The sequence below is a fragment of the Ambystoma mexicanum genome, chromosome 6p (genome assembly GCF_040938575.1).
Source record: "Ambystoma mexicanum isolate Mex_15411 chromosome 6p, UKY_AmexF1_1, whole genome shotgun sequence".
Taxonomy (NCBI): domain Eukaryota; kingdom Metazoa; phylum Chordata; class Amphibia; order Caudata; family Ambystomatidae; genus Ambystoma; species Ambystoma mexicanum.
The window spans coordinates 648,758,615-648,777,483 of NC_090935.1; the positions used below are offsets into that span (position 1 = coordinate 648,758,615).

Sequence of the window (18,869 nt, forward strand, 5' to 3'; positions counted from 1 at the left end):
ACCTTCAGTTGAGCCACATCATCAAGGTATTGTATGTATGCAAATTAGCCCAAATGCAAACCTTTTATCCATGTTAGGGGTCAGTGCTCCTTCATGCAAACCTTCGTTTTGGAAAATATCAGCCAAATCTATGCTGAAAGTCAAAAGTTGTTAGCAATAGAATTTTCGGATTTCCTATGAGAATATATACCTCAAATGTAAAAATAGGAAAATCCATTTGAGCCAAGTCTGTCTTGGGTTGATTAAGCTGTGTATCAAGTAGCAATGCCCTCGGACAAATGCATTTGGGCTAATTTGCATACCCACAGAGCCTTGCTGTTGCGACTCAGAGCTGGAGATGAACTTCCAGCGGTGGCTACTAGCTAGGTGGTGCTGGGGAGTGTGCGACTTGGCGCCAATGGAGATATATATATATCACACACACACATTTGCAATGGTTCTTACTCGTTTGTAGAGCTGTAGATACAAAAATGGTTAATTCATGAAAATCTTCCATTTCCTAAGCAAAGGGGAACCACATGTACCTTTGTGCCTCAAATGCTGCATACATGTATTTTTTACATTAGGGCAAAACACCACTATCTTTTAGCCGTATCGTCTTGAAGACAGTTGCTCAGGCTGTTTACTTATATAATGGATTTTATCATGGAAAACAACTTTAGCCCAACCAATGGAATCCGACTGACTCACCGAGCAGCTTAAGAAAGAATGGTTGGAATAAAGAACCAGTTGATCCTGCTGCAGTGTTTCACATAATTCCTGCCTGTACTCATTTCATACGCAATGTAACCCTAATATGAATGTGTACTAGACTAGTGCTGCATCCATGTAGGATTGACAGGTTTGTGGTTGCTAGTTCGTGCCAATCCATATGGCATTTCAAAAGTGTGAGGAGCCAGGAAAGCGATTTGGACACCAAGGAGTCCAGGTTTTGGTCAAAGACTTATTTTTTTTTTTTTTTTAAAAGGGGGTTGGGAAATACCTCCGTCACTGGTCAGTGAGGTGTTTCTGCTACCTAGAACCAAAACTAAGGGTCCATCATGTCCAAAGCAAAACTGTCCTGTGTTTAAAGTACTATTCTGGCGCTTACATCCTAACTGTCACGCTCACCTGGTCTCCATGGGGGCGTGCTTGTGTGCGAAGGATGATGTCTGCACTGGTGTTGTTCTGCTTAATGAGGGCCTGCTTGCGTCTTCCCTTCTGTCTTGCCTCAGGAGATGTTCGTCTGCAAGTTGAAACAAGATATTAGCCAACTGTGTGGAGCTGGTTTTGGTTTTCACCTCCTTCCGTGTTATCCTTCTCTGTCCCTGGCTCACCTTGTCTATTATATGGGTGAGCTCTCCGTCCTGCACACTCTCTGGCAGGGGCACTGTTACTCTGTAGTTCCAGGATCGAGTTACTCCATTGATCCGATGGAGGTTGCTGAAGTGGATGGACCGGAGTAAGCAGGTAAGTCTCTATTCCAATAACTCCTTGAAATAACTGCCTCAAGTCCTTGCATACAAGATATCGAATGTTCGGGTTTTTGTCTTTCAGGTGCGGCACAAAAGCGGTGTTCGGATGATGGAGGACTCTCCTGACAATGACGTGCAGGATTCTTGCCGGTAAGTAGAGCGCTGTGCGAGATGCGCTAATAGTTCGCTTTATTTTAGCCTTCTTCTTGTGTGCGACTAACCTGCTTTGTCTTTTCTGTTAGGCAGGTGCAGCGCTTTTCCAGGAAGAAGATGGAAGGTCCGACTGACGATGAGATGCGGCGCGATGCAGAATGATGGAGAACTGCTCGCTGAAGTTCCTGGAGGAGGCCGAGTCAGGTGCGGCGCTACCCGAGATGGTGCCTTGTGTTCTGATCTTCTACAGATGCAGCGGCCCTTGGATAAGCGTAAAGGCGAGGTCCGGATGTTCTGCAGGTAAGTCCTTCAATGCGTGAAGAACTCTTGTTCTTCTATTTTCACAGGTGCCGGTGGATAGAAGACTCTGGATGGGCATGGCAGAAAGGAAGCAAGAACTGACACGGTGAGCGTTACACTGCAGGAGTGCAGATTAACGCGAAGCATGTTCAGTTTGCAAGGTGCGGTTTAAATAGCCTTGCAAGTAGTTCCAGGAAAATAGTCCCCTTCATCGTATCCTGTCTCTCTGGTAACGTAGTCCCAAGCCACACCCTGTAATGCATGGCTCAGCATCTCAGAGCCAAATAAAAGGACCATGTATTTAACACTTGCCACGAGCCTGGCGCCAGGACTGAGCCTAGCTGGGGCCTGGGAAGTCCGAAGGGAAGCCAGAATCTGGGCTGGGCTTGCGGGTTTCAGGGGCATGCACCATGACACTACAAAAAACTCCAAGGTGAAAAGGGTAATATTGCCTTTGGCTGCGAGGGATTTATAAATGTTCAAAAAGTAAAAATGCTTAACTCCAACACAAACGTTTCAGAAGGATAGAGTTCCTTGTTCCAGAGGATGGTTCCCTTCACCTGGATTTCCCTTACTTTGTTGCATATTCAAAAATATTAGTTCCTCGAGTTTCTCTCGATCCACAACACAACTGGTACACAAAGAAACTTTGTTTTGTGTCTTTATCTTGTTACGATACCTGGCATACTCTGCCAGGTTTTTACTCTCTCTCTTGATAAGCACATCCTTTTTGCTAGTCCTGACATTTTTCTCAGGACCTCTTTAAGTGATGTATTTACTATAGACTGTTCAGCTGGTGTGCTTCCCTACCAGGGCTTTCTTATATGAACCCACTAGCAATTGCCAAGTATGCTCTCGGGCCAGAGGTTTCCTTATATGTGTATTGCATACTGGTAACAAACTTGAAAGTCTTACTTTTGTTACGTTCTCCCTTTTAAAGCAATGCTCACTTGCTCTCTTTCAAGCGCTTTATTTACTTAATTATCTAGCTTGGGCATGCCTTCCAATACACTCCGGTGTCCCTGCTTACTTTGGGTGGACTCACCAGCTCTTGCTGGCATGCTCAGTTTCTGCCGCTACAAGACGGTGGCAGTCAAACATTTCCTGCCATCTCGCTGCCTCCGTTCAGACTTCTCTACCTTTCGGCAGTTCCTACTGGGCTCTTCCACTTCGTTTCGGTCTTCGGTAAGGCAAACGCTGCCTCTCAAGACCTGCAAACACCCAGCGCCCTCCGTTGCCCTCTGGCGTTCCCGCAGCATGTTCTCTCTCGCGGACAGCTTTCCTTTTCCTCGAGCCGGTTGGCTCCACAGAATAATCTACAGCCTCACACGTCTCGGTCTGTACTGAGAGAAGCAGCTTTCACCCACCAACAGCAAGCTTCAATCAGCTGCCTTTGCAGTTTAAATTTCCCCAGCCACAGGTACGCGCTCACAACATCTAGAGCGCAGCTTGTGCTCTTGGTGGTCTTTGCTCTGCATTACTCTGCTCATCTTCCTCCTCCCAGTATTCTTATAGTTATGGGAATAGAAGCCAATTCTTAACGGCTTACATGTAAAGTCTGGGTAATTGATCTTTAAGGCCAAGTCAGTTCTGGATGACTTGTGGGTGGAGCCTGATAAGGTGTTTTCATTAGTCTCCAAAGGCAAGTCAGATTTTGACAGCTTGCATACAGATCTTGTTGGTTTTCAGCACCCTTCCTAGGTTGATGTGGGGAGATACAACTATGCCATTAAGGCATGGGGCAAGGATGGTGTACCCTCAAAAGAAAGGGAGATACCATGTCTTGTCCGATGGTGCCATGATATGTCTCCCCCTGCCCCACCCATGTAATGCTCATTCATAGCCACCCTGAAGAGTCAGGATCAGGTAAGCGGCTGCCATCCCCTGGCCACATGGGGAAGAAGTCACCACCAGAAATAGAGTAATGACACAATCAGGATCATCACAAAGGTCAGACCAGCGCATCAAAGCAGAGAAAATGAAGTCTAAAAATGATGGCGTGTGTAGAAAGGAATTCAGTAATATTGTAATGTCAAAGTAAAATGCTGGTGCATCACCAAGTTCAACCACCACCTGCTCCCGACCCCTTTATAGTAAACTGCAAAACACCTTAACGGATGCCATACACACAATCCACAAATAAAATGGTTTGTGAAACAATAGGCCACATAGCCTGGTTCTGCAATTGTACCACGTACCAAAGAGTAACATAGCACAGACAACAGTTGTACAACGAAAATGAAAAATAGTAACCAAGTATGGCATCCTAAAGAACTACAAAGCATGAAGTGCTACTGGTCAGGTGCCCCTTCTCCCTCATCCTTCAGTCGCCATAATCAGCACACTCAACATACATTCCACCTGTGAATTCTTCTTTGGCAAACTATACATTGGCATACACTATGAACTGCTTGCATGAAGAGCATGTACACACAATATAGCATGAAAAACACACTGAATGCCCCACTGACGAACAAGTTGAGTGCCTGCAAAGACAAGAAAGACTTCAATTTTTTGGCATGGGTCTTACAGCGCAGCAGCATAGGAAGGCCTAAATTGGAATCACATTGTGTCCCTCAGTGGAATAGTACTGATGAATACCTGAAAACACTACAATGAGAAAGAGGGGGGTGGGGGGGAACAGCAATTGTGACTCCCACAGTAATTGAGGCGAGCACCCATACTCCACAGTGAGGAAAATGCATTGCTGATATTCCACAGTATTGGCAGGGACAAAAACTAAGCAGCATAATGCACACAAATCTGAACTGGATAAATACATGTCTGGCAAGAGAACATAACCTGAGGAGTCACCAGCACTGAAATGTATTTCATTTCATATAACACATGTTACTGCAGGGGTAAATCAGAGAGGTACTAAACTCAGTAAAGAACTGCCTGGGAACAGTGGCAGTAGCTGTGAACCTATTGCAAGAGATATCCGCAAAATAGCAGATTAAAACCAAATGCAGCTTGAATCTAAAACCAATTCTCTGGACCAAGAAATGACAAGCCTAAAAAAACAAGTAATGTCCCTGCTACAAGTTATTTGCAACCTGGAATCAATAGAGGACGTAAAAGGACATGCACGTAAAAGCAACTGACAAATATTGGGGATGCCGGAGTGGGGAGAAAAGGGCTTCAAATAGATTTCATGTAGCCAGCTCTTCAAAAAAGTTCTAGAAGCCCATAGGTTTGTCGAAATAGCCTACACCAGACAGCATACTACAAGCGACAGGGAACAGAGGCCCTATAAATAAGAAGGGAGCTTTGAATAAGTAAAGAGAACTCATAGCACATGATATCTGCTACATGTTACGATCTCCTGCAAAAATACCAATTATACAAGGGATGAAAATGATTCTGCAACTCCCCAGGAGAAGCATGGGAATGCTGGGGGGAAAACAGGGGGGGAAACAGAAGGAACTTGAACACAAAGACAGGCAGGAATGCAAAGGGGATGAATACAGACAGAACCAGCCTAACAAGGCCTTGAAACAAAAACAGTTGGAGGAAGATGCTGATCAAGATACAAAACTGTCAAAAGGACAAAAGGACGAAAGAGACCCTTCAGTGAATTCATTTTGATGTGATGGTATACACAAGTGGTAGCATGAACTTAAAGAAAACAGTGCCAAGAATAGTGGAATCCTAGTTTTGAGAAGGGGAAAGAACAGAAAGTGTAGTGTTGAGACTAAATTGGTATGATGGGGTGGCGGGGTTGCCTCACACTTGCACCAACTCCCTTCAAAAAGTAAGGGGAAAAAAGAAAATCGATGTTACTTATCAATAAAGTTACTCAAACATTAAGGACGGTACTCAAGTTTCCAAATTAAGTTGGAGCAGACACCTATGATGAACATCCTGGTCTTTATCAATGATGTTTTCCTGTTCAAAAACGTAGTGGGCATGATCTGTTCTTTCTAGAAGATTCTCTTTTCAAAATGTGGGAGCTGGTCACTCTGTCTAGGCATAGCTTTTGAAGTGTGTTTGGATAAACAGATCTAGTAGCCAAAAAAGTTCATGTACCCTAAAATAAGCACAGCCAGTGTGATAAGAGACCTCCAAATGTTTGTATTACTTAATTTGTTTAGTTGTGGGACAGATTCGGAGGGAAGGTGATTGGAGAGGCAAAATGTTTGTAATGGAAAGTTGCGTTTGTGAATGTGATACAAACGAACGAAAAGTTTCAAAGAATGCAAGCTCCAATACAAGTACTAGTGAATTTTATTTTCAGGACTTTGTTTAATCTACTGAAACGGGGAGCCAACAATGAGAACATGGAATGTAAGTGGGATAGGCAACCAGTTAAAGCGAACGAAAAATTGGTGTAGATCTAAAAAGAAATAATCTGCCGCTAGCACTTCTACAAGAAACACAGATTGGGGAGAAGAGATCTATGGCTCCAACTACTCAAGAGACCGTTTGGATATGGATAGCGAGGGGACCCCCTCTGCAGATGTCCCAAGGTTATGGGACACGAAGGCAGAACAATGATATTAGCAGGTCAACTGGATGTTAGAGACATGTATAATAAAACACATATGCTACAAATGTGGATAAGAGTATGCGTTTTCCAGAAGAGCTGGATGTGGATGTTGGATACAGGTACAATGTATGTGGAGTGTCTTCAATTGCTGGTTAGCTCCTACATCAAGTCCCTAACTTGCCTTCCGGAAACACTGTTGGCCCGAGCGAAGTGTGCAAAACCCTAATTTTTGCTGGTGCGCAGCCCATCTAAAGAAAGGGGACGGCAAGAGATACTTGCCCTAAATTGGACAATGAATTTGATTACGACATGCTGCACTTAATTTCAGCTTGATATTTTAAATTGAGTGGCACCAGCACATCTGATATGACTGAATGAACTTTATTTACAAGTTCATCTGGGTGCGATTCAAAAACAAATATTGTCCTTAGAGTAGTAAAAACCTAAAAAACACCAATTTTCTAGATTAAGAAATTATTTTTCATTTTTTTGTTAAGACACAAACGAGTAAAAAAAAAAAAAAAGTAACCAAAAAAAACCATTACCCCCATTACAACGCAGGCTCTGCGGGACAATTGCTGTAGTCTTCCATGTGTGTTGGGTGGGGCTCACTAAACTATCAGTTGTGCCAAACGTGAGACAATCCACACAATAGAGATGAGGGACTGAACATCTTCCCCTATCAAATCTATGCATTTTCCCTCCATACAGAGATTAAGCATTACAGAACAAACACCATTGGCTACAATATGAAAAGGAGCAGGTTAAAGCCTCGAGAAACATAGAAGGGTGAGTTGAATGGTTATAGCAATAGTATAAAAGTCTGATCTAGGTATGTTAATCAGGTCATATAGTAAGTATTATAAATGAGAGCAAAATATGCATCTCTTTTTGATCTTCTTTCCAGATCCCATGTGGCAGTTGGAGTATGTGGAAACCTGGCGTCCTGGTAAGAGGGGTTAGTTCCCAACAGAGGGGAGTTTCTAGTCCTGAAAGGGAGCTAAAACACACACAACTAAAAGTCCTGCTGAAACTGGTGGACTGTTTTATATATGGGAGTTGAACAGTAAATAAGTATTTACCCTGAGAGAAGAACGCTAGTGGCTGCAGCGTAGCTCTTTAAGAAAGTTTGTGTCACTTTCCATTCACTTTTTCAACTCGAGTCTTTATTCTTTTTAAAAAATATATATATTTTTTTTTTTCGAAAATGTGGGTTAGATTATTACTACATCACGGACCAGGCCTTTTTACGCATTAAAATCTTGCTAATACAACTGCTTTTATCTTTCTGTGCATATTATTTTACCAACTATTTGAGAGCAGAGGGCAGGTGATTTGACAGAAACCAGAGCATCTTCATAGTTATCTGCCTGGATGAAATCACAGGCTACAGGGAAGCAGTCTGAAAACAAGACATTTGCTCTCAGTTACGTAACAAGCTTTTCTGAGACACAGCAGACTGATATAACAAATGGTTTCTTTTAAGTTCTGCTGTGTTTTATGTCTAGATGCTCCTGGAGAGAAATGTGCATGCATGTTCATTTTGCTTGCATGTTGGGGTCCTGTCAGTAACAAGATAGGCAACTTAGTAACAATTGGGAAGTATCCTTTGTAAGGAACTACTTTTTTTAGTGAATACTCAACGCTTGCATTGCACAAAGGTATTTTTCTGAGTTTCTGTGTTGTGTGCATTTAAGATCAGGCTGCATCTATATGGTGTGTTCGTACACACTGGTGTGTAGGAGAAGGATTTACACAAACAGAAAGCATTAGTTGTAGCCACACACCCATGTTACACAATTTTTTTCAGTCTAATGTTCATTTTCAAGTTTATTCAGCTTTTGGTTGCCCCTCACATATATTTTGCACTCTTTCTAGAGGCAAATCACTTTTACTCAAAACCTTATCTGAGGCACAGGTGAGTATGGAATGTCTAAACATCGCCCACCTTTCTTGGAGCCAATCGTCAGGAGGGCCCTTGCTCAAGTTTGAGTGATTGCCGTTACACCAATCACAGGTTTCATAGCCTCTTTCAGAACTTCAAGACTACAATTCAGATTCAAACCCAGACTATCCAACATGTGCAAGCGCTATGACAAAACAAACAAAAATTATGGTTACGTTTGGTATAAAAACTAAGCAAGACATGTCCCAGTAAAGGTAATCCAGACAATATTTTAACTATGTAGTGGTTCATGCAGTCTTCCTTCAACTTCTAAGCACTATGATAATTATTGCCTCAGTCAATAATTTACCGACCTCTGAAGAGTGTTAGTTCTCATCTTTACCACTGGTGAGAGGGTGCTTGTGCTAGTGCACGCTATGCTTTATTAATTGTGAGCGAAACCTGCTTTTCTGTCAGTGTGGACTGCTATAGTGAGAGTGACTTTTTGCAAGACACAGTTTTTTCTCCTTTGCAAAAGAGTAAAAAGTAATTTTTACTCCCTTAAAAATTGCATTTACTCTCAAAGTTTAAAAAGGAGGGAGTAAAATACTTCCACCGCAAAATCTTATCTAGAGCACTGCCAAGGACAAAACTTGTTAAACAAATCCTGTCTTTTTGAACACAGACCCAGATGAACTTGTAAATAAAGTTATTTCAGTCATCTTGGATGTGCTAGTGCCACTCCATTACAAATATCAATCTGGAAATAGAGTGCACATGTCATACTCAAAGTCATTGTTAGATTTAGGGCAAGTATCTCTTGCTGTCCCTCTTTAGACAAGTGGTGCACCAGCAAAAACTAGGTGTTTGCACCCCACACTAGGACCAGCAGTTTTTTCTGGATGGCAAGATAGCGACTCAATAAGGCACTTTGGCAGCAAATTGGATTCTTTCATTTTTTGTGTTACAACATATATATATAGGGTACTGGAAAGAATCCAGGCACGCTTTTGGGACCTCCTTGGTTTTTGCTGGCTCCTACATTAGACAAATCAGACACAAACGACTGCTAAAAGGAAACAAGACTCAAGTACCAAAAAAACAAACAAAAAAGAATAAAATAAAAAATAAACAATCGCCTATTGATTCAGCAGAACTAAAGTGCAACAGGAAAATACAAGTCTCCTGATCTACCCCCACATATAATGTTCACACTCCAGAGCTGATTACATTTCTCGGGGGTGGGGGGGAATTTTCATTTAATCACGGATGTGAAAGTATCTTGAAAAACTGGCATCTGACGACTCTCGCCTGGCCGCAACCTTAACATGCAGAAACGAAATTGCTGTGAGCCATTTAGCCCTCTGCTTTTACCTCTGGAAAGTCTGGTTAGCATGAAATCAAGGAGCTACATTTGGATCCCCAGGTCAACTGATGCCTTACAAACCATGCATATTTTCGACATTAATTTTAAGTGTCTCAGAATATTAATAAAAAAGGAAGGCACATTTAAACCATAATCATGGATATTACGCAATAGCCAAAACATTCAAGTGTGCATCTCATGTGGAAGTTGCATTTGTAGTGCGCTGTGTACTCGCTCCTGGTTTCCCCAGAATTTGTTCCTACTTACTGATCGATGCCCGACAACCAGGAGCTGGTTTTTGCTCCTGCTCATTCAACCTTAAATTCGAACCCGGAGATGTGAAGTGTCTCCACCCGCAACGCAAAATATTACATGCAGAATTATTAAAAGATGTAGCTTCCAGAGCACGATAAGAAATTAGATAATGTCCCGCTTTTATCATAATGAAGGCTCTATTGAAAATGTGGTGGCAGGGGGGTCTGGGACACGTTTATGGTCACACCTAGTGGGGAATAAATATCCCAAGAAAGTAGACTGGACAATTAAGACAGAAGATGAAGACAATGGCAGTTCCCCATGGAGGTGAACCAGTCATGTAACTGAAATTACAACAGGAAACGCTAAATACATTATCAAAACATGTGTCCGTTTCATGGGGGGAGGGGGTATGGTCGGTAAACTATTGCCATGGCTAATAAAGAAAGAAGCACCACAAACGACAAGTACACAGGTTTACAGACCAATTAAAAAGATCAATAAAATGTTCCATGAATACGGTGAATCCCTATCTTCTAGTAAGAGTACACTGAGGTATGCGATCTGTTTGATCTGTCAAAAATACCCAAATGATGTCAAGTAGCAAGAGAAAGGTTGGAACAACCTATTAAAAAAAAGGAGGAAATATTACTGGCCATCAACTGTCTAGATAAGCGGAAGACACCGGGATGCGATGGCCTCCCAGATGAATTAATTTCATAACCTATGCCCAAAACCAAAAGAGTTTACGAATATGCACTATAGACCGGAATTCTTCCTGAATACATCAGGCACTAACATTTCTGAAATCTAATCAAGACGCCAGGCACTGCAGCTCATAGCCCCCAATTTCGTTAATGACTGCACACAAATATTTTAGGAAAAGCAATTGCAAAAGGTGTTGAAAATAACCAAAATAATCAACTCCGATCAACGCGGTTTCATCTGGTGTAGAAATGCATAAATGAACTCGTGTAGATAACATAATGGGAAAAACACTGAACTTGGGTGAAGAAATGGTAGTGCCTAGATGCATTTAAGCATTTTATTCTTCGAATGGAAATGGCCACTTAGAGTGCTGGAGGGTTACGGAGATGGACTTGCTGATTATACAATGAATCCCTGGCCAGGATTAACAATGAATCCCTGGCCAGGATGAACACTGGCCGGGCTATCCCAGATTATTTTTGTGATGGCACTAGAATGTCTAGCTGGAATTTGTAGATACTATTTCTCATAATGGGAATTGGGGTTTAAGGCCATAACCACATAATTTCCCTCTATGCTGCTGATGTGCCACTTTCCATCATCAATCCACTGGAGAACATACTGTTAATGCTAGTGGTACTCTATAAAGTGGATATCTGGATTCATAATTAAAAAAGAAAAGTAGATTTTTCCATTGCAAACCTTCGGGAGAAACAACGATACACTTCCCGATTGAGGTACAAGATGGGAATTTGCATCCTTTTAACTATTTGGGAATACAAATCTTCCACGCACTCAAAGGAACGCTTATGCATAATAAGCAGAGTGCATTATTCGGGAAGCTATAAAATAGAGAAAAAAAAATATATATCAAAACTTCAGGTAATACTGTCCATGAATGAAGGCATATGTAAAACGGTCATCTTTCCAGACTATATTGGTTTGTAAATATACCATACATGATTAAACAGATATTGCCACCAAAATAGCAGTGCTCCTGTGGGCAGATGTCGCAAGAAGGCGGTGGCAAGAAGACAGTTATAAGAGGTTTACTGTCCTGAAATGGCTTTAGGAGCAGATAGTATTCTCTTTGCAATAGTCAAAGACATTGGAGTACCTACCTTTTAAAGTGGGGAATGTATGAGAGTGATTTGAGAATGGTATATTACTGACATTTGAACAATTATTATTATTATTTATTAATGTGATACAGTTTTAAACAAATGTAAAAAACTTTACACATAATTTAACATCAAATATCTCAAAAAAAAATATACAAAATACAACACAGTAAAATACAATAGGATTCCAAATCTTGATAAAATCCTTAATACAATTTCTGGGAAATTAATTCATATGGATTTGGATCGAGATCTAAAAGAGATGAGAAAACATCCTATTCTGATTCATACTAAAATATTTCATACTTGCACAACGAAACAAAATATCATTTACCTAACGGGGAGAGACCCCCTTAAGTTTAATTTCATGAGAGCAGCTGCCACTCTCCAAACCTGATAAAGTGCTAAATGTAATTTAGGATTATATGTGTTAACACATTGCTTCCAAAAGTCTGCTTGGCCCATATAGTCTGCATTGTGGACAAAATCGCCCAAATACTTATTGTATTCAATTCTCATCCTGCCGCAGCTCGTCAACACGTGTTGAGCCGTCTCAGGTTCGGTAGGGAGATCGCAGATCCTGCAGTATCTTTCTGCTAGGTTCAGCCCCAGTGCAGGGCCCTGAGTAGATAGAATCGGTAAGTGATTAAGGCGCATTAATAAGATAAACCGCCTCAAATGTTCCGATGGGCACTGATTTAGATAAAGTTGCGCCTTTCCATAAGTGTATAGTCTAAACAAAACAAAACTATAGCTTTTCAGGCTATTAAGATGTTTAAAATTGTTCTGCCAATCCCACAGATTAAGGCGATTGCGCATGCTGGTAATCAGGACTTCGTTATCCCGGCCCCATTCAGGTGCCCAGCTAATTTCTTCAGTCAGGGATCGAGTCTGATTTTCAAATTTGGCCTGTCTACCAGCCGCACAATCTTCCCTGATCGTCAGTAATAGTTTATTTGTAGGTTTATTATTGAGCTTAATATGGAATTCCATCCTCTTTCTTAATACCATGGATCTAAGGGAGAATATTCCCATCTCAAGCCTAATAATTGCCATGGGAATACACTGAGGAAGGCCGAGGATTTTCCTCCAAAACTTACCCTCTATCAGTTGTAACCATCCTAAGTTCATATTTATCAATGGGTCTAAGCCATACGTCACCATAGGAGCCAGACATTGAATATATAGCTGACGTGCTGCCCAAATTGAAAATCCACATTGCTCTCGTGTGAATTTATAAACTAAAGCGGTCAGTTGAGCAGCTTTTGTTTTGCGCTCCTGGATGCAAGTGAAATAGTTTCCTTTGTTATCGAATTCTACCCCCAGATATCTATACATGTGCGTGTATTCAATTTCATTCATACCCATCATCATTCTTGGTCTAGCCACTCTACCGACAGTGTATAACAACAGCTTGGTCTTACTATTGTTAATGACTAATTCATTAATTTCTGCATAATGCCAAAGCTGTTTGGTTGATCTTAGGATACCACTAAAAGTGTGATCCAAGATCACCAAATCGTCTGCATAAGCTAGAAGCGGGCAGTGGTAGGCTCCTATCCTAGGGGGACAGTTGTTGATCCCTTGGAGACATTTAGGTATATCTGAGATAAACAAGTTGTACAATGTTGGAGCGGTAACGCATCCTTGCTTTACTCCTCGCTTCTGGGGAATGGGTTTGGTCACCGAACAATGAGCAAAGATATATAATACGACAGCAGGACAATTTGTGAACCGTGTCAGGGTAGTAAAAAGGCTAGCTACCAAATGGATGAGCATTCCTGAAGAACCAGTGACAACACCAATAATAAAAAAAATAAAGTTGCCCATAGGGATAGAAAAAGCGTAAATTTTTTAACATGTATAAGAAAGTAATACACTGGAAGACACTGCCGGGATTGAAGATTAGGGAAACATGGGAAAACAATCTGAGAGCTCCAAAAAAAACATGTTCCCTTGTACACAAAGTGCCCAGGAATGTTAGCTGTAAATTAATTCAATATCTTGCAGAGTATACACAACACCAGCAAAGTTACATAGACTTAATCCAGCCATACCACATTCATATCCCAGATGTCAACAGGATTATGCAGTGTATCGGCACATGGCACAGGAACGTCAGGTGATTAAAGTATACAGGTATAATGTCATTGCTAGTACTAATTATCCAGAGATGGCTATTAGCCGATAAAGAAATATTGTAGAGTAACAAAAAACCTCATAGAAGAAAAGAATTCTAATGGACTGGGGGCAATAAGTAAATGAATTCACACTACCACAGGACAACAAGCAACCTTGACGTCAACCTTAGAGAGAAGTGTAATGTTCATCTTGGAGTTCTGTGAGGGAAACTTCAATATCTGTGTTCAACTATTAATGGGAAATAGCACGGTGCCACTTTATACCTAAAAGATAACGTTAAATATGTAAATAAAAGGCAATATTGGGGCCTGGAAAATGTATGTCCATGTCAGCATGGTTTAGGTCATCACATTTCATGTTTAGGTTCACTTTGTTGCAACTATTATGGATAACTGAACACATTTTTTTTTTTTTTAAATTGTGCCTATTTTCTAATTTTTAGATCCTGGTTTGCAAAATATTTCCTTCAATTTAAGATGACCGCATTTGAGTCGTTTTTAAGCAATTCAAAAACATGTGCCAATAACTTTATTACACTTAAGGAAACAAGTAACCATGTTGAACTTAAGCTGGCTGCACAACAAAGAAATAGTTTTTTATACTGCAGAACTAGCTCCTGCATTGATGTCCTTCAAGTATGAACTAGGTTTACTATGCTTTTTATCAAATGAATATAAGGTGTATGCAAAGAACTTGCTCCTCTTACGAAAGGGCCTTTTTCGCATCAAAGAAGCTGCACATTTCACAATGATACGTCAAACCTCTTCCAAATGCTACTGGTGGCACTGATAAAAACGTTTAGAATACGTCAAACACCTACAACAAGACGGGCAGCCACTTTTAAACAGCTCCATCAACTAGAACTGCAAACCAGAACGGGCAGTACAAACATCAAAAAGAAAAGAAAATATTTCAGAATTTATTCAGGTCAAACTGTGTACAAGATTGAAGAAATAATATAGTGAACGATCTTACCTTCCGATTTTAACTTGGTGAGTACAAAAATCAGGTAGTTATTAAAATCAGGGTACTGATTCAGTTGTTCTAGTTTCTGGAAGGAAATTCTGTTAAGGAAAGTTTACAAGATTAAGTTCCTTTGTCAGGTGCAGCTCAAAATAATAAACCAAATACTGTTGGGACCTTCCATAAACAGACACTTGCCTAGTGTTTACATCAACTTCTGAAGACTCAGCAATAAAAAGGATACAGAATGATCCAAAGAACACTTTGAATATATAAAAACGAGTTTTCAAAGGAAAGCAGGGGAATACAGGAATATTAACCACTATCCTTCTGTGCCAAGTAAGGACAACCAATATTAGCATCCTCGCTGGACATTTAGCATCTTGAGTCAGTCATGATCCAGACATTTACCAGTGTGGCATTGATCAGGACTGTCAGGATTTCATCAAACCAATGCCTCTATGCGTTCCCCTGACCACCTCAGTTTATCGACCACCATTTGGCTCATCTTGCAGTCGTACTTCCTTCAGACACCGTCCTTGCCTGCACTGCAGGCCAACCAAAGGCCTGACCACAGAATCACACTGAAAGGCAGATGAGCAGTGTTTCATCAACAGCCATGTTGGAATGGTCATTTCTTTATTTGTCTAGGATTTGAGGCATTGTCTGGCCATGCAGCCGGTGTTCTCATAGTCTTAATTCCTACATTACCTGATATTTCTTTTCATGTAAGCCATTTGAGTACAAGGCATGCTAGACAGAAGTCGAGCGGACCAGATAATGCAGGGCTCTAGCAACCATATTTTAAGGTTTCCTCATTTGACACAAAAAATTTTTGTAAAATTGAAACGTTTTTCTGAATGTTAAATTCCACAAGCCTGTGTTTTGGACGTATTTAATGCTTTAAAATACAAAAACTAACCCCAATCACATCCATTTAGTATGCTGTTAAATTGATAATGGAGACAATGAAGCTAGAATAATTCCCATTTTGCAGAATACACATTTATAACATTGTTTTTAAAACGGTCATGTTTGGTTATGTCGTTTGTGTACTTTCCAAACGAGTTCTATAAAAAGGGGGGATTATTTTAGTTCATGGTAACAACTGGAAAAGTATGTATTAAAGTGCAGAAAGGGTGCAAATCCCACCTCTTAACCAATGTTTAATTCCGGGGCATTACATTTAATCTAGTATTACTTAACCTGTCAAAATTGCCAGTCCCTAAACCTTTCAAAACGGTTGCGCTTCATAGAGATTTCATTCTTAGGGTATGATCTTCAAAAAGGCCTCACTGATGGTTAATTGTCTATAATGTTGCTTCATCTTTACGAATAGTGGGCATTGATATATTGAACAATTACACACCATAGCCACTTTTTTCTCTGCTCTCTAGTGGCAACACTACTTGAAAACCATGTGCCTATCCTACAGACACCTTCCGGGAGGCTGATCTTCATCCACTATCCAGGCTATGGTATGTGTACTTTTCTCCCTGCTCCAATTGGTCTCCTTTACCCATGCTTGAGCACTTTCGCATTCAGTAAGTCCGCTAAGAGGGGCTGGGGGTGGGGGGTACTCTGTCTATTCTGGGGTGTGTACCTTGTTCATAAGGTCCTGCATAATTACCACAAACCATATACCTGCCTTGTGGATTCTATTGATAAAAAGTGTCCTGTACCTATGCTAGAACACAAGTACCCTTGTCGTGGACTGCTAATATTGGCTTTGACATGCTACTTATTTATCATTCTGTAACCAGGGAGAATGAAGAGGTTAAGAGGGACTGAAATGCAGCAACCATGGCTATTTTGATCAATGAGGCAGCATATCAGGCTGGTGCGGGGGGGGTGTTACTGTGACAAAGGGAGTGCAAGCAAAAACACTGGATACCTCAATTCCTTTGATTTGGTGGAAGCGTACCCCAAAGGTGTCCGCACCCACTGCCCCAAAAGTGCTTAGAATGGTACGGATTCCACTCACACCGGCACAAACCGCTTTTCTCCAAGCCTGTGAACAGCCACTGAAATTTTGGACACCATTCCTTCTCAAAACCCACACACTCCCAAGTCACAGATCATACAAAATTTGACAAACTGGTTACTAAAGAATGTTTGTTACAACACTGACGACCGCACAAGCCTGGTGGCAGCGAGGCAGTTTTAATCACAGATCCTCCAAACAATGACCCGAATTGTATATATGGGTAAGCCCGATTTAACTCACAAAGACGTTAGTAAGAGTAACCTTTTCTTCGCTTTCCAACAGAAAATCAGGTGTAAGACAGGACTAAGGAACATTAATACTAGCAACTTATTTTGTCAAAGAAATCTCTCTTCCAGGTCACTAGTGTGAATTCACCCATAAATTGAGGCAAGGGATCATTAAATGTCCACCCCCTCCGTCTCTATCCCCAGTTATAAATAACATACCGATTTCAAACAATCAAAATTGCACAACCCCTGCCCAAAAATAAAATTACTTTTTTTTATAGACTACTGAGTTTCCTTGCACAAGTCCGTTTAACTTCTTAATGCATCTAATGAGGAGTCCCCCATCCAACTTTTGCTCGGGCAGGCAATACAGAAGGAAAAGTAACAAGATAACCGACTGCAAACAAGTCTCAGAAAGATGAGTTTTCTTGTGAATATTCAAGCTGAATATATGATTAAACCTGAACTCGTCAACCATAGAGGAGCACACCTTTTGTTTATTTCTACATCATTGGATGCAGTGTAACACAATAATAAAAATGAACTACTCTTTAAAATAAACGCTTATATATTTTGCCGTAAATGCCCCATGCCATTGCTTTATAGTTCAACTGCATTTTTTTGCTGAAACAGTCAACTTGTTGCTGGTTTTGTTGTATCCTTCATGCGTTTAGTCCGATTATTTATGTTAAAACACTTAAAATTGGACATTCATGTAGTAATATGCAATGTTAAGTGTTTTCTAAATGCAGCTGAACTACGAAGCTATGGAAAGGCCTGGGGCATTTATGCCAAATATTGAAAAACATGTAAATACATTTTTTTTAAAAAAAAGTAGTTATTTTAAGTTTACCCAAACCTATTGCAAATAGCACAGAAATACAATTTCCTCCTCCAGAACGGCTTTCAATTTTTGTGCAAATGGATTGTACTCAAGGTCCACTTAAAAGTCAATTCTCCATGTTTCACAGATCGGTGTGTAGTGATTATGGCTATACTACAGCCATAAAACCAAACAGTGATGGAAATTGTTGAAGTAATCAAAACCAGGGGTATTGCTCTGTGTAATCTCCCATACCATTGTTTTTAGTCCGAGTGACAGTGAGTCATTTCACCAACTAGAACAATACAACCCAAACTGCTGGGCCACATCCCCACAATTACCCAGACCTGTTGGAAATCATTGGCAAGATACAGCATTTTGTGCTTGAGAGTTCCGAGCTACTTCTCACCATCGGCACCCAATGAATCCTATATGTACCTGCACATTACTCATAGTTTTACACAGAAGGGATGAAACCTAACGTTTTAGGATAGACTGCCCTCATTTGGAGTGGTAGTAAACCCAATTGGCATTTGGTCCCCCCCCCCTCCGGCAGTAAAACAGGATGGAAGACTGCCCAGAGGAAATGTTAAAGGTTATGATTAATTAGCACCCTGGAAGGGGTTGTTGGCAAACCTGGCTATTCTGAATCCAGGCTGCATTGTAGGATACAAGCCTGCGTCTGAGCAGCCTGGGTGCTGCTAGCCAGCGCCCCCTCCCCGCTCCTATTACACCCCCCCATACCCATGTAGTTTCCTGCACGGGTGCCAAGAATGCAATTTAAAACAAAAATAATACTTACCTCACTGCACAGCCTGGCGCTGCACCATGGTTACACTCAAGTCGGTTTCATTGTTGATGATGTCATGGTTATTGTAAAGACTGGAGGGGAGGCATCTATATCTCCTGCCCTCTATATGGAAGAGTAGAAGCACAGAGCACCACAGCCAAGATTCTCTATACAGTAGCAATGGACGAGCAATCAAGGCTTAAACT

The 18,869-nt window shown here is 41.0% G+C and overlaps 1 protein-coding gene across 2 annotated transcripts in view; it reads right to left on the reverse strand.

The window, feature by feature from the left end:
* Positions 1-18,869, reverse strand: part of TNPO1 (transportin 1) — a 1,970,728-nt gene that overhangs the window by 1,947,233 nt on the left and 4,626 nt on the right. For both annotated transcript variants that reach the window (XR_011280658.1, XM_069627508.1), the window contains exon 2: positions 14,849-14,924. Coding sequence is in view for 1 of the 2 variants with exons in the window: in XM_069627508.1 (XP_069483609.1) it covers positions 14,849-14,924 (76 nt within the window). In the remaining variant the exon portion in view is untranslated. The remainder of the gene's footprint in view (positions 1-14,848; positions 14,925-18,869) is intronic.